Genomic DNA, 16,238 nt, shown 5'->3' on the forward strand with positions numbered 1-16,238 from the left:
CCCTAGGAGAGATTAAAAATACATATACAGGCTGACTGTTTTCCGTGAAGTCAAAATTGTGATAAATTATAAAAGAACATAAAAGATGAGTAGAAAAATAGCCAAATTATAGTATAGAGGATAAATCAAGGCCATGCACACCCACAGATATCACTTTTAATAATTTTCACATTTCCTATTGTCTAAGTGGATAAATTTGGAACGTTTACATCCGATTATTTCAGTCATCCAAACAACAGAAATGGATCAGCAAAACAAAAATTGCTTCAATTTATTAGTGATTGGCTCAAATTGTCCTGAAAATATTCAGTTCTCTATGTTATCTGCATTGAGAATAACATCGAACCTAGGCTATCAGAAAGAGACACCAAATTCATATTCATTTCCTTTCTCTCTCCCTCTCTCTCTCTCTCTCTCTCTCTCCCCGCCCCCATCTTTCTCTATCATATACCCCTGTTAGATTTTCAGGCTACTAGGAAGTAGGTGTTAACATACTTTTTAAAAATTTCTACTGTGACAAAAAATGTCAAGTTCTCCATCAGGAAACAGAAGACTACAAGGCAATTTCTTAATGTTAATGTAATATCTGTATTGAAATGTTAAAATAATCCTTATCCTGATTTCTAGGTTAATATTTATAAACTCTTATTTGCAATCTTTTAGCCATGTAGAAATTTTCATTTAATTATTTTGCTATGTATACTTTCACATACCAAGTGCTGCTTCATTTTCCCTTAAAGATTTTTTCCTATTGCAGCAATGACAAATCTGAGGACTTATTAAACTCAAAGTCATATTTAACTCAAATGACTTACAGTGTATTAAAGCGACAGGGGATAGTGAAGACTAGTAATGCAGTGTGTCTGCCCGTGAAAAAGAAAAGTGTAAAAAAAAAAGTAAGATCCAGGATTAAACCCAGAATAGTCAAGGGAATTTTAGTAAGTACCCTTACTCAAATGACATGCAGGCTAAGAATATTTTCATCATATTTCTCTGGACTTCTATGCCGCCTATCAGCTTTTCTAAAGCCTCATTATGTATCAATGTTAGTCTCTATTCTAACCAATGCTAATAAAAGTGTATATCTAAATTATTTAACAGTGTTTCCAAAACTCCTTTGTTGAAAGGATGTGCTGAATATATACATTAAGCAAATGAGATACAACACTAAACCTACTAATGTATCCCATTCCTTTGCTAATACAATAATGCCATCTCTAATTTGTTCATTGCAACCGCAATACACTGAAGTTCAAAATTAAAGAAATACTTTCATTAGTATTACATTTAACACTATTAAATGATATAATTTGCTTTTAATGATCAAATTTTAATATTTCTTAAAAAAAGAAACCCTGGAAAAAGTGTTCTCCTGCTGATAGAGCAGGAACATTATCTTGCTATTATCATATCTGCATAAGCAGATGGTGACACTTTCTATTTTCTATAGCAGAATATCTAGGCTAAGAACTCTTCCTCCAAGAAACTCAGGATTGGGCTGTAGATAATAACTTATATCTCTAAAGACGCTCTGCCAGAGATAATGATATAAATAAATAATCCAAAGCAGTACAAAGGAATATATATTTTCTACAGATTACTTTGTTATCAAAAAAGCCAACTGACATTTTTATTGACATATGCGCTATTACTTTTTTATTTAATTGATTGGGGTGATACTGGTTCATTATATAGGTTTCAGGTGTACAATTCTACAGTCCATCAGCTGTACACTGTACTGTGTGTTCACCACCCCACGTCAAATCTTCCATCGCCATGTATCCTCCCTTTACCCTCTCTTACCTCCCCGACTCTCTTTCCCTCTGGTAGTCACCCTACTGTTGTCTGTGTCTATGAGTTTGGGATTTTTTTTTTTTGCTTAGTCCCTTCACCTTTTTTCATCCAGCCTGATGTCAATAAATCAACTAACAAAGTGCCAGTGAGCATGTGGAGAAATGGGAGCCCCGATGCCACTGTTCACGGGAATTCGGCATAGTGCAGCCACTGTGGGAAACACTATGGCCTTACCTCAAAAAATGAAATATGGACCTGCCTTATGACCCAGCAATTCCAGGTCTGAGGATATATCCAAAGAAACCCGAAACATTAACTTGAGAGAATAGATACATCCCCATGTTCATTGCAGCATTATTTACAATAGCCAAGATCTGGAAACAGCCCAAGTGCCCATCAGTAGATGAGTGGGTAATCAAGCTGTGTTACATTTATACAACGGGATACTACTTGGCAGTTAAAAAAAAAAAAAGGAAATCCTACCTTCTGCAACAGCATGGATGGAACTGGAGAATATCATGCTAAGTTAAAATTATTAATATATAAAAAAGGACATTTTGCACTGCAGAGAATTTGGCTCTAAAGACTGAGAAACTGAAAATAATTTCTAGTTGAAATATTGTACACATGAGGAATACCAATATATTCCAACCTCGTTACATCTTCTGAAAACAAAGGTATTCTCCAGTGAGTTCTAGAAAAAATCAATCTCAATGGTATGAAACGAGTGTGCATGTCCATTAAAAATTCTAGTTAACAACATCCTTCCAAATTGTAAGCTTTTTCTCTTTCAATTTCACCTTGTGTAGACTACTTATTAAAGTTTCCTGGTTTTAGGGTACCAAAATATGATGGTTGGAACAAAGATGGGAGAAAAAAAAACAGCACCTGTTCACACAACTGATATCAAACCAAAGTGCGAGACTTAAAGAGAGTCTGTTCTTTTATAGCAGATGTTATATGACAGACCTAGGCAGGCCACGGAGGAATGGAAAATCACCAGGCGGGAAAACTGTACCGTGGGAAACTGTAGCCTGGGAAAGTGCCTGCCTGGGACACTGCCTGCCGACCCTACCCAGGACAGACAGATGCCCGGCTGAGACTGGGGTCTGGGGTTGGCCTATCCGGCATAACAGGACGCAGCTCTAACTTGAGCCTGACATGATGTATCAGGAACAACGGTCAGCAGAAATGGTACCCAGCAACCAGATCTAGCCAATCAGACTCTGACACCCCAGCCAGTTACCCTTCTTAGGGGTTTTGCGCTTAAAAACCCTGCCGTACAAACAACCCAGTGAGTCTTAGCCTCCCTGGTTTGCTCCCCAGCCCCCCTCGGTTGGCCCCACTTTCCTTCTTATTCCCCGCTAATAAACCCTGCTCCTTAGCTCGCTGTGTCTGTCTGATTTCTTGAGTGACTCCAACCTAACACTGTATGTTTGCCCTTGAACATTTTTTTTAAGACTAATAAGTTGCATGCATGCAAAGTTGAGTCTGAGACCATTTCAGGAGTAAAACTTCCCAAATGGCAGAGTTAAGTCTTGCAAAAGTAAAATCGAAAAACAACTGAAGGGTGATGCTGGGATTAGCCAAGTGGAAAATAGCGCCTGTGTCACCCTTCTCAGGAAGTTCGAATGACGTGGATAAAACCAAGCTTACTGGTTTATAACTATCATTTTGAGGTTACAAACATTTCCCACAAACCCAAGTGTTATCACATTCGACTCCCGTCATGTCATTAATGTTTCATTTTAAAGCTACTCTGGTTAACAAGTGAGGGCTTTTCCACATCAGGTTGCATATTCCAAATGGAAGCGACATACTATGGTAATGTGTATACAAAAGTCATCTACGACAGGCATGCTATTTTATCCCCCTTTTTATTCCTTTAGAAAGAACACTTCCACTTTATTATTCACAAGAAAAATCTGACAAAGCATTCTCTTAATGCAGAAAGTGTCGTATGGATTGGCAAACAAACCAATTTGTTTGAAACTTGGGGAAGTAAACAATGTATGTGAAAGCTACAACGTATGAACCGTGCGTGTCTTGTAGGGAAATCGTGATAGAAAGCGAATTGTCTGATTCACAATAGACTATATTCTGAAGGAGAAAAGCCTTTTATGTCGATGAGCATACAGATGCATAAATTATTGAGCAATTTTGGCCTCTATTTATTTTCGCATATGTTAACATTTAAACACACCAGAAACAGTTCCTGAAACTGTTTATGTTAATGCAGCTACTACTCATTTGAAAACGCAATTCCACTTAAAACCAAACCGCAGGTCTCAAAACACCAGTTAAGTCCAAACAAAGCATAACAGGGTTGATATATGCAAGATACGAAAACCTCCAAATTGTATTTCTATGACATTGTAATTTATACACCGACCCAATCAACAAAGCATATGTTTAAAATCTACGAACACTTTTGGTAGGTATTTCTGAAGCTAAATGTAACTTTGATCCCCTAATAATAAAAATCTCTCCAAACATAAAGCAAAATGTTTCATTAACCTCCTAAGGGGCATATTAGATATGAAGTAAAATTGGCTTTGGAGATTAGCTGACATAGTCATGTGTAAGCTAAAGAATCAATATTTGGTTAAATAAAAATATGAACTTCTCAACAGCAATTACCATACAAGGCATGAAATAAGCCCATGAATCTCCCGTTAGGTACCCTGAAGAGAATATTCTAAGTTTTAAGACACTGAGGTGCTATTCTGTCTCAGAAAATAAAAATCCCTGTGATTTAGTTGGTATTGTTTCTTTCAAGTATTATTGATATCGGTGCTTGAAAAATACTGAGCAATCCTTTTTAAGTGCATATTTGGGTATCTCCCTAACACACTGGCAGAAACTGAGAGATATCAAAAAATATATAAGATTTATGCTCAATCCTCATCTTCTTGACTGCCACAGATAAACTTTAACAAACCATTTTAGGAGATAGATTGTGCTTAGAACTGGAAGGGAGTCCATAAGTAGAAAGGTTTTTCGGAGCGAAGACTTCATTGGCAAAATGAAACTGTAACCAGTGGTTTTATCCCTATTGATCAGCTTGCACGTCATATTGTATGTGGTTGACTTCTAATTGTCAAGTTGGGGCCATCATATGGGCGTTCCTGTAGGCCTACGTGATGGGCATACATTTCGGTGTACGCCTTCCATTTAGGAGAACATAAGGAATTGGGTATACCAGGCTATTTTATGCTCTAAAACACATTATTTATGTTAAACGGATAAGAACAGATACCACACTTGATCTCAGCCAAAAGGCCGAGAAGTGATAACAAATACATTATTTATGTGTCGGCCCCTTCCTGATTACAGGCTCATCAATCTACACCTTCTGATTTTGAGGTGGATGCCCGGCTAGCTACCCCTATTCCATCGATTCAAATGAGGACTTTGAGATCAAAAGCCATTTTATCACTTAATGAGAAAAATATCTATTTCAATCCTACCCTTCCTATTTTATGAAAGGATAGGGCACACACAAGAATAACTACAGCATATATTCCAGATAAGGGGAACTGACTGCCACATGTGTATTTAATGAAAAACCAAAAAAAAAAAAAAAAAAAAAGAACCAACAAAAAACAAACTATTAACAGGCTTATCTTTCAAATCCACATACTGTAGCTGTTATTCTCAGGGGTTGGAGTACATAATTTCATTACGTCTGCCCACTCTACCTTAATGGAGCATGAAAAAGCATGTAAATCAGTAGAAGTAGTCAATAGTGAGATAACCGTCCCCCATCCTGCAAAACAGGGAAATATGATTATTTCTCCCTAAGAGCTAAACTGGGGCAGAAGGGATGTTAATCGCCTACTGAAGCACCAAGAGGTTGCAGGAGTCAGTGCTCAGCTGTGCATTATCTAAAGGACAAGAAACATTTCTGATGAGCTTAATCTGATTCCAACCTCAGAAACACATTTGCATTGTTACCATTTTCCTTCCCAGCTGCAGGTGCTTACCAAGAGCAATACGTCGATCAATTAGCTATGCAGATTCTGGTCAATGGCATAGTTCAATATTTCACTGAGGATGACTGAATTTCCATTTTGATTGATATATCCTTTTTTGAGCTTTAAAGTTACCTCCCCCCACCCCTCCACCCTACCAAACGGATCTCCTAGCAATAAGATGAGGCAGCCAGGTTTCTGGGTCTGCAGCACTGAGGATTTGATTCTGGTTGACGGTCAGTTCACTGGTGAAAGGCTGTCCTCTGAGTTATTTTTGAGCTTTTTGCCACCACGCTCGGATACTCCTTATTTGAAAGCAATTCAATATGCCAAAGACCAGTGAATTATGTAACCCTACCCAAATATCAGCTTGGATCATATCACAGGTATCAATCCCACTGACGCTGCTTCTTTAACTTTGCTGCTCTCTCAGAGCAGTAAAACATCAAGAAGGTGAGAACAGAGCCTGCAATTTCAAAGAGTTCCGCAAACAAAAGAAAAAAAAAAGTGCTTCATGGGCCAGAAGAAAAGCAGAAATGAGAAATTATTATCCCTCTAATCCTTGCGCCTGGAGGGTATGACCAGGGAGCACCGGAGATAAGGATGAAATTGACTTAAGTGTAATATAATAAAACTATAAATACAGTGCAGCCTGTCAACTAAAAAAGCAGAAAATGATAACCATCCAATGGAGGACTTCCCCAGAGTAACGAATTATAACAGAAGCAGTGCCAGGAATAGATTTCCTGATTTAAACAGTAAACCATGCTGCCTTTTACAGAGTATGTGAATGAAATTGGCAAGAGTGGCTAATTAATTATAGCTGATTAGTGTATCAAATCTCTTGGTAGAATAAGCAAAACATGAACTTTTTATTATGATCTGGAGGCAATGTACTCTAAATGTAGTAAGCCCCATTCATGAGGCACATGCCTTCGAAAGGCATTTTTCCTCCAACATTTTATACTTTAGTTTCCGATGTTATTTTCAGAAAATCACATAGAACAATTCCTAATATACTGCAAGAACACAAAATATTTTAAATACCTCTGGACTATAGAAAGACATACGACCCATAGTTTCTACCCTGTGCTTAGTTTGTGGAACTGCGAAGTCTATGGAGATAAACATTTAAGCAGGGGTGTCCAACTCGCGGCCCGTGGGCCCCATGCGGCCCAGGATGGCTGTGAATGAGGCCCAACACAAAATCGTAAATTTACTTAACACATGATCAGATTCTTCTGGGATTATGTGTCACAATGTATTTAATGTGTGGCCCAAGACAATTCTTCTTCCAGTGTGTCCCAGAGATGCCAAAAGGTTGGACGCGCCTGCTTGAAATAGTGCTAGCCCAGAGATGTACCAACCTTCAGGATCCAGCAGTTTCTCGATGCCTAACTGGTGTTTGGCAATGTTGAAGGCATGTTCCAGTCTTTGTGTGGCTGACTGCTGGCAGGCCACACTATTCCAATCAAACAGGTCTGGCCTGAAACACACACACAAAGACAAATACAAGTCAATTCAGAACGTTTCAAAAATTCACTTCCATTCCGGTTTTTAACTGACAGCCCATGCCTATAGTCCTTCAGAGTGGCACTCTTCATTCTCCTTCAATGAAGTTGTTCATTTGAACAAGGCACAATTTTAATTAAGAATCCTAACAGAAACAAAGCAGAATGTATTCTACATGATCCAAGCAATAACAAATGTGTTCATCAAATCTAATCTCATGGATCGGAATACCAGCTGCTTGCTGGTCACTTGCAATTATACGAACCTAGTCCAGACCGCTTTCCTGAATTCCAGACTTTGGAGTTATCTGCTTATTCAGCATCTCCACGTAGAGTTATCATATCACAAGGCTCAAGTGCCAAAAACTGAGCTCCTAAGGTCCACCCCCTCGCACTCCTCCAAACCCACCTACTTTTCTTGAAGTCCTCCCTTCCTCGACAACCAAGGACAAGTTCAAACTTGCAGTTTGCTCAGACAAGAAACCCTGGAGTGAACTTTGATGACCCGTTCACTCTCATACACCACTTGGCTAGAAATATATCCAGAATTTGACCACTCCTCATTATGATGCCACCATCACCTTAATCCAAAACCACCATTTTTTTTTTTTTTGGCATGGACTATCACAATAGCCTTCTAACTGTTCCCCAGCTCCCACCCTTGTTCATCTTTTCTTAGCAGTGCTGCCCCAGTATCCTGTTAAAATGTTTCATCATTACATTCTTCTCAAAGCCCCGCTATTGGGGAGTAAAAGTCACTGATTTAACAAGGCCGTACATGGTCTGGCTCTCCTTGACTGTCTTTCTTTTAGAGACTCAAGCCAAGAACAACTATACTTAAAGAACAGATATACCCTGTCTGGTGTGGCTCAGTAGATTGAGTGCCAGCCTCTGAAACAAATGGTTGCAGGTTCAAGTCCCAGTCAGGGCACATGAAAGGCAACCACACATTGATGTTTCTCTCCTTCTCCTTCCCTTCCCCTCTCTCTAAAAAGAAATAAACTTTAAAAAATATATATTAAAAAATAACAGATATAAATGTTAGAGACATTGCTGATGCAAGAATGATAATATAATAACAAACTGGAAGGTGAAGAGGAGAAAAGAGAGGAAGTAAGCATTCGTGTGATAATCTCCCTTATTCTTCACATCACATAGTCAACAGATCTTGTCTAAATTTGAAAAAAGGTGCACCACTATCATTTTAAGTAATAGAGGCAAGAATTACAAGAAAAAAGAATTACAATACAGGAATCAAATTAGGAAATAGATAGGGATGAGAGGTGACTATTTGTGGGCTTTGTGGACCCTGAGAAGACTCATCCGATGTGAAACTCGAGAAGGAATCCATCTGCTGAGATGAACTCCCCATGTTTTTATTATTGATTTTGTATGTGATAAGAGCCTAGCAGACTCTTAACCCAATAGGGTCTTCTCAGACTGAACTCTCAGCTTCCCCACTATGCCCCGCCTGTTTATGCCATGAGTCAACAACTGCAGGCAAACCCTGGTTTTATCCTTCTACCAAAGGACTGGGACCTGCCCGGTCCAATCAGAACTGTGCAATGCATACTCCTCATTTGCATAAAATGGTCCTATTTGAGAACCTGTGTGGGCACTTTTGCCATAAAAGGAGGCCTCCCCTTTGTCTTGTTGGAACACAATGTAGCTGCTACCTGAGTCTGTGTCTCTGGGACTACAGCTCCTTTTGCTCAAATAAATGCCCTTATTCTTTATTACAGTCTAAAATTACAATTACTTTACAGCTTCATATTAAGGAGTAAATCCATATACTGTCATATGGCAACTAATCAGGAGATACAAATGCACAATTACAACCATCAGAAAGAATAAATGCAGTTGGAGACAGCTGACTGCTAGGAAGTGGAGTGTGATGTGAGGCGGCTCGGGTCATGAAGACACATTTTGTTGAATTTGTTTTCCTTTATCCTACTCTCTATTGTCTGACTTACTTTTTTGTGACCTTATTTTATTTTATTTTATTGGTCCTTTATTTTTTCAGTTTTATTTTTCAATTGCAGTTGACATTCAATATCATTTTATATTAATTCCAATTGTACAGCACAGTGGCTAGACATTTATATATTTACAGTGGTCCCCCTGATAAATCTAGTACCCACCTGGCACCAGACATAGTTACTATAATGTTCCCTAGGCTGTACTCCACATCCGTGTGGCTATTTTGTAACTACCAACTTGTACTTAATCTCTTCACCTTTTTTACCCATTCCTCAAGTCATCCCCTTCGCATCTGGCAACTATCAGCCCGTTCTTTTATTTAGGAGTATATTTCTATTTTGTTTGCTTGTTTGTTCTTTGGATTCCACACATAAGTGAAATCATATGGCATATCTTTCTCTAAGTTATTTCACTTAGCATAATACCCTCTAGGTCCATCCATGTTACTGTCTGACTTTTAAAACCACTTGCTGTATTATTTCTACTGTAACAAATTAAAATGAGCAATTAGGAAGAAAAATTAATTGCAACTTAAACTCACAGCAACTTATCTGCATCATTTGAGTCTATTTCTAGTCAATTATCACTTCATTTTCCCCACAAATGTAGACTCTGGCTTCTTTTTAATGACACTGTAGTGGAGTTTGTATCTTAACCTAATACTTTTAATTTCTTACACAGTAAGAGAAAATTTAGCCCTAAATAGACATAAAGCCACAAACATCCTAACCTTCTGCAAAGCAATTTGGCAACCCCTAATGCTCTATATTAAGTGTGTGCCTTTGTTCTATATAGCTTAGTCACTCAATTACCGAAATCAGGACACCTTATGACATTCCTAAGTATACCAGTGACAATCACCTTGGAACAGAAAGTTCAGCCATATTTTTTCTTAGATAAATAATATGAACATCTGTCAAAGACAAAAAGAAGAGGGAGATGATTCATGAAAGAGCATTACCAACTGTGAGAAACCTCTTGAAAAGTAACCGTGTTTTGCATAAAAAGGTAATTACAGATGATTCATTCAACATGACAGGAGAGAATATAGAAATGAAGATATTTTGCCAGAGAAACAGTGGGTCAGGAACAGACAGAGAGGGGCAATCTGGGTATGTTTACTGTATTACTTACAAACACATACAGAAATCATGAACTAGAATATGAACAAACGTAGTGTATGAATACGGTTGCAGGATAGAAGTCTTCCACTTGCAAAGAAAATGTTACAGAGCCAACAAGGACTGCATAACCTGATTCCTGCTATTTCTGCTCCTCTGCAAATGTGTACAAGATCCGTATGTTCAGGCCCTTCCTGGGAGCATGTGGCTGCATAAATGAGTGCTGACTTATAATGCACAATGAATGTCTCCACCGCTTCTCATCGGGCTGTACTGAAGCTGTGGAATATTTTTCTTCATGTTATACTTATGAAAAGCTAGGTGTTGCCATTACTTAACGTGCCCACTGAGTAGGAGCCTGTGTCCTTTGGAAAATCAGTTGCTGAGTCTGTCACCTGGACACTCAAGTCCAGATGGGGTTAATTAAACCCAGCTGGAGCAAGACTCCCGGCAAAGATGTTTATTTAGAGAGTCTTTGCTCTCAGATTGAGCTTTACCGTGAAAATTTGTACTGGCGACTTTTCTAGAAGTAAGATTGGCTTAGGAAAATGGTAGACTCATCAAGAAAAGAAAGATGATCAAAATCAAGGATGATACAGTCCAGTGGTATTTCAAACACAGTTAATAAGGCAATGTATTTGACCTTGGGGATTGGGCTGGGTAAAAGAGATGGATAACAGGAAAACCAAAGTAGATATTCCTTATAATAATTATATTATACAGATAATGTATACATCTACATATTATATATAATATATATGAATGCATTTTGTGGGTATTTACCATGTTGTTTTTGCTTTTTCTTGAACTGTTATCAATTCATTTACTGAGCTTCTCTACACAAGAAAATGCAAACAAGTATTTTGTTATCTCGGAAAATGTAATACTGTATGAATAGAGTTAAGGACATTTGTTTCACTAAATGACACTGAATTTTTTCCATAATACATCATCCGTGTCAATTGCTTTGATGTTCCGGACCAATTGTTTCTTTTAATATTCTGAGCGCTGAGTCATAGAATTAATTGTGATCTGCTCTTTGCCTTGATTGCTAAGATGCTCAAGGCATCTTACAACCCTGAAATAAAAAAAAAAAAAAACCATATAGGGCCTTTTGGTATCTGCTATCTGAGTGTGTACGGGACCAGCCAAATGTTTGTTTTTCTAATTATTAATCTGATGATGGTAACTGATTTTACTACAGCTACTCACAGGAAGTGTGGAACCAACTTGGGCTCTATAAACTCATACGAACACACAATTCTTATAGGAAGACCAACTGCATTCTTAGCAAAGTGGAAAAAAATAACCCTGATTTTCTGGCAAAGTCCCAATTTCAAAGATGTGGATCCCCCTCCTCCACCATCTGCACATTCCTGCTCCAGCCACGTGAACACAGTATTTCAACAACTAAATGATATAGCACATGAAAAAAAAACAGGAAAAATATTCGTATTCAGTGTGTTCCAGTGAATGGCTAAATCAATATGGTCAACGCACATAACGAGTTGCATCGTGGGAAATGATCTGGAACCACACTGGAGGAAAAATATCAGTCTCTGAACCAATGCTTATAAAAATTATTCAATGTCTCTGCAGTCTCCTTACCTGTGGCTGTGGATGAGAGCATTCAAAGCCAGACCATCAGACCAGCTGGTGGTGAAGTTAATGACATTAACCTGTGGATAATTACGAGTTGATTGTCGGACCCAGCTCAGGAGAATCTTTTCACTGTTGGTTTGTTGCAATCCAGCCATGATATTTTTCATTACATTTTTGACCTGTGTGTGGAAAGAAATTGGCATAAGGAAATGTGTTCCCTGAGCAAGAACCTCGCAAACTTCTGTCTGAATGCCCTTATCATCAGAAATAAATAATAGGAACTTTAGGTCAATGGGTAATAAGAAATAATAGAGTCTACCAGGACTGAGTCCAGTCTAATTAGGAGTTTCTTCTGACTAATTGGTATCCGTGATGTACCAGTGACTGAGTATGGTTAGTATAATTTCTGGATTCTGCCATGTTAAGCTGCTAATTTTGTGGTTTTGGAATTGATCATCTTCTAACTTTCAATGGATATGCTAGAGAACAGAGTTTACAAAGTATCAGACATGTTAACCAGAAATGTAAGCTATATTAGTGGTTTTAGGATAAGAAGAATAGCACAGTGGTTCAAAGAATGGGCTTACATTTAAAAAAAAAAAACTAGGTTCAGATTTTGCCTTTCCTAGTAATGAATTGTGTCCAATGGGCAACTTAACCATTTGGGACTGTTTCTTTAACTATACAGACAAGGCTGTTGTAAGAATCACAGGACACGCTGTAGTAAGATCAAACTCCCAGGTTTATACTATGATGTAAAATAATGCCAATTATGTTTACTGATCAAAGTGGGGAAAAAAGAAGATAGAAATGACTTTGCTTATTTAAAATAATGAACAAAAAAATGAACAAAAGAAGGAAAAGGAATATGTATCCCTAAAAGCTGTGGATATGTCACCTTATGTTTTGCTTTGTGGTAGTCAGTCTGGTCTAATCCATTATGGATTCCCCCCCCCCCCCCCCAGCGTAAAAGATCCACGTACTAGAATAGAAAGGTTTCAAAATTCCCAAAGCATGGGTCCACAGCACTGTATCATTTCTGAGGCCTGTCAGGCTGCAGGGAATGCCATTTAAGAAGCTGCTTTAGTATTAAAATAAATAAATAAACGTGAAAACCCCATCGGAGATACATACACAGCATAGGTCTTTAGGTGAACACGGAAGGCCCACCTCACCTCTCAGGAGGTGGTCGGAAGACCTGCTCGGGAAGTCCACTGCCTGGAGCAAGAGGACCCCTCACCTCCCGGGGGTGGGGGGAGGTGACCCGGAGGGAAAATGAGGGTTTGGCTGGGCCTGCCTAGCTGCCCTGGACACTTGTCACCGTCATTTCATGATTTGGTAGTCTAGATCTTTTGGACCTGGTAAGCAAGTCTACAAGCTTTTCCACGAAACAGTCTTAGACCCAGAACAGGCATGTGACCAAAAAACTTGGTCTCCAAGGATGTGAGGTGCCAGTTGGTGGCACTGAGACCCACTCTCTCCTAGACTGTAAGGCAAAGGTCAATCTTCTCCCTGCCTCGAGAATGAAGAGGGAACTGGTATCCCCCAAACAAAAGAACCCTGGAAAGATCATTCTCGACAAAGCAGCTGGCACAAACAGCAGCAACGAATGCAGACAAACTACCACTGGGGCCCTGCAGGTCGGCCCTGAGGCGGTTTCTGCCTTACTTGTCCCCCCTCTCACCTGTCCTCCACCCCTGCAGGTTCTATCCGCTCTGTCCCCTGGTGCTCATTTCCAGCAGAAGTTAAGGGGTTTAAGGTCTGTGGGGCAGATACACAGAGAGGGCGCAAAACATCCTAGACGAGCTCACGTGCGGCACGAGGTGCTGCCTCGAGTGCTGGGCTCAGGAACAAATGTCACTTGGGGTCTGTCAGGAGACCGGCTCCTTCAGCAACAACGGCTGCTGCTCCGTGACAAGTCATGGCCTCCCTCCCAACACAGGAAGTCACCTGGATGCAAAGTGCGGGAGTGTGGCCCCTTGTGGCTCAATACCGCCTGATTCTTTCCTTCCACTTTGTCCGCTAGGGTCTTGCCTGTGGAGCCCCCTTGTCGGAGGAATTTGACCGAGAAGTTCAAAAATAGGTAGAAGTTAATTGCAAGCAGCTGGCGGCAAAGAAGCCCAACACCCCAGCTGCCTTGGCAGCCCAGTCCGAGGATTTTATGCAATGGAGATGACGAAGTACATGAGGGCTGCTGTGGGACAGTGCAGGAACGCCATCGTGGGCGAGCACACGCCCCGCCAAGTGTCGTTCAGCAGCATGGCATCGGCAAAGAGGAGGTAGAGGGCCCCCTAGAACTCCCCAGAGGGAGCGAGAGGGAGGAAGGTGGCTGCTGAGCACAGAGCACATCCACCCAGCAGCAGGGGCAACGCAGGACTCCACCAGGTGCCGGGAGGGTGGGGAGAGTTGGAGGCGGGACCAGACAGGACGCACAACTCACTAATGGGAGGAGCCGGCCAGCCACAGGTCAAAATCTGGGGGGGCCCAGGTTGTGCCTTGTTCCTTCTTCCCCGCTCCCTGCCCCCAACTCCCCATCTGAAGGAAAGTGGAAACCCAGACTCTGCAAAAAGAGATAAAGGCCAGACTCTTGGATGTGATTTCTATTGTTTTCTGAACCATTTCCTCTAGGCTTTGCGCAATGCAAATGCCATTCAACAGGTTGTTGTATTTCAAAACTCATTCTTTGTACTAATCTGATGCCGAAATCCATTCTAAACATATTTTTTCTAGGTTCCAAGAATGCAGTGACACCTCATTATAGAACCAACTGTCTACATATTCTATTACGGGAATGATTACTAGGCTACTTCTTTGTAGAAGACAGGCTCCTTATTACATACTTGAAGGAATTATGTAAGTAAATGTGATTAGGTCTTACGACCAAAGGCTTTCTTTTTGGTTAGCATAAGGTCTATATACCACCACTGTTTGATCAGATGATGAATATTTATTGTGTATTCTAAATATGACATTTTATTCTGCTGCTGCTTCCATGCAGACGTTAACAAATACCCCTGGGGAAAATACATATTTTAACATCTCCAATGTTCATCACCTTTTAATGAAAGATTCAGTACAAATTTGAGGATAGACTATTAAATTTAACTTCAAAATACTTGAAAAGGATTTGAGATGATGTTTTGCAAACGTGGTAATGGTGGGAAATCTTTGCATACATTTGTCACCATCCCTTGATAGCGAAATCTATTAGTTAGGGGAGGATTATCCTGTTTTCCTAATTCCTTCCTGACCTGCTTAATAGTCACTCAATGAAAAAAAAATAGGTCAGTTATAAAAGAATTTTTCTCATCATTTTCTATAGTTAAAAAGTACCGCCCTGGCTGGTGTGGCTCAGTGGATTGAGCGCCAGCCTGCAAACCAAAGGGTCGCTAGTTCGATTCCCAGTCAGGGCACATGCCTGGGTTGCAGACCAGGTCCCCGGTAGGGGGTGCATGAGAGGCAACCACACATTGATGTTTCTCTCCCTTCTCCTCTGTCTAAGGATAAAGAATTTTTTTTTTTTAGAAAAGTACACAACCTCCATGTACAGCGATTGCCAGATATGTTCTTTTTGTCTTGTGCTGAACCTGGGCCAGAACCAGCAATTACTGGCTCAGTGGTGGTGATGGATTTGCACTAATCGGGTAAGCCTCCCATGATGCCTGGGCCTTATTTGTGAAGTGCTTAGCCAGACTGCCCTCTATGTGCATAAAGTTAAAGGACAAGCCAGTATTCAATCCAAAACTCCTCTTGCATCATTATGTCACTAATTCAGCTATCAGCCTCAGCAAGGTTTTGCTTCTACTTGGGTGCTAATGTTACTGAGGAAAAAAAAAAGGTCAATAGGAGATAATCAGTTCTTCTTTTCCTGCATAAAAGACAGTTACCAAGAAATCTTTATTAAGGATCAACAACCTTTAGTCAGATAGTGAGCTGCTGCTTAAGGTGAGTCTTTCAGAGGAAATATTGTGTTAGCCAAAAAATCCATTGTTTTTTCTGTATGATGGCTCTAGTAGCACTTAGTTGTCTTTACTCCATTCAAAAGAGTTTTGTTACATTGTATTGTGACAGCTGTCATATCAGTGTGCTTTTAGAAAAACACTTACCAAAATTGGTGAATTTTGTACAGCCATTTTATCATTGAAGATGGAAGAAGATACATAACATTTTCGGTGTATTGTGCTTTGTTATTTCAAGACAGGTAAAAATGCAACTGAAACATGAACAAATATTTGCGCAATATATGGAGAAGGTGC

At 39.8% G+C, this 16,238-nt stretch overlaps 1 protein-coding gene and 1 non-coding gene across 2 annotated transcripts in view; both read right to left on the reverse strand.

The window, feature by feature from the left end:
• The window catches only part of DMD (dystrophin), a 1,951,120-nt gene that overhangs the window by 1,540,974 nt on the left and 393,908 nt on the right, over window positions 1-16,238 (reverse strand). The window contains exons 6-7 of the mRNA XM_036016633.1: window positions 11,989-12,161; window positions 7,136-7,254 (exon numbers count right to left, since the gene is read on the reverse strand). Of these exons, the coding sequence (XP_035872526.1) occupies window positions 7,136-7,254; window positions 11,989-12,161 (292 nt within the window). The remainder of the gene's footprint in view (window positions 1-7,135; window positions 7,255-11,988; window positions 12,162-16,238) is intronic.
• Window positions 4,899-5,088, reverse strand: LOC114505915. The gene has a single exon (XR_003685364.1). It is a non-coding gene; the product is annotated as a U2 spliceosomal RNA (small nuclear RNA).

This window comes from Phyllostomus discolor, chromosome X (genome assembly GCF_004126475.2).
Source record: "Phyllostomus discolor isolate MPI-MPIP mPhyDis1 chromosome X, mPhyDis1.pri.v3, whole genome shotgun sequence".
NCBI classification, from domain to species: domain Eukaryota; kingdom Metazoa; phylum Chordata; class Mammalia; order Chiroptera; family Phyllostomidae; genus Phyllostomus; species Phyllostomus discolor.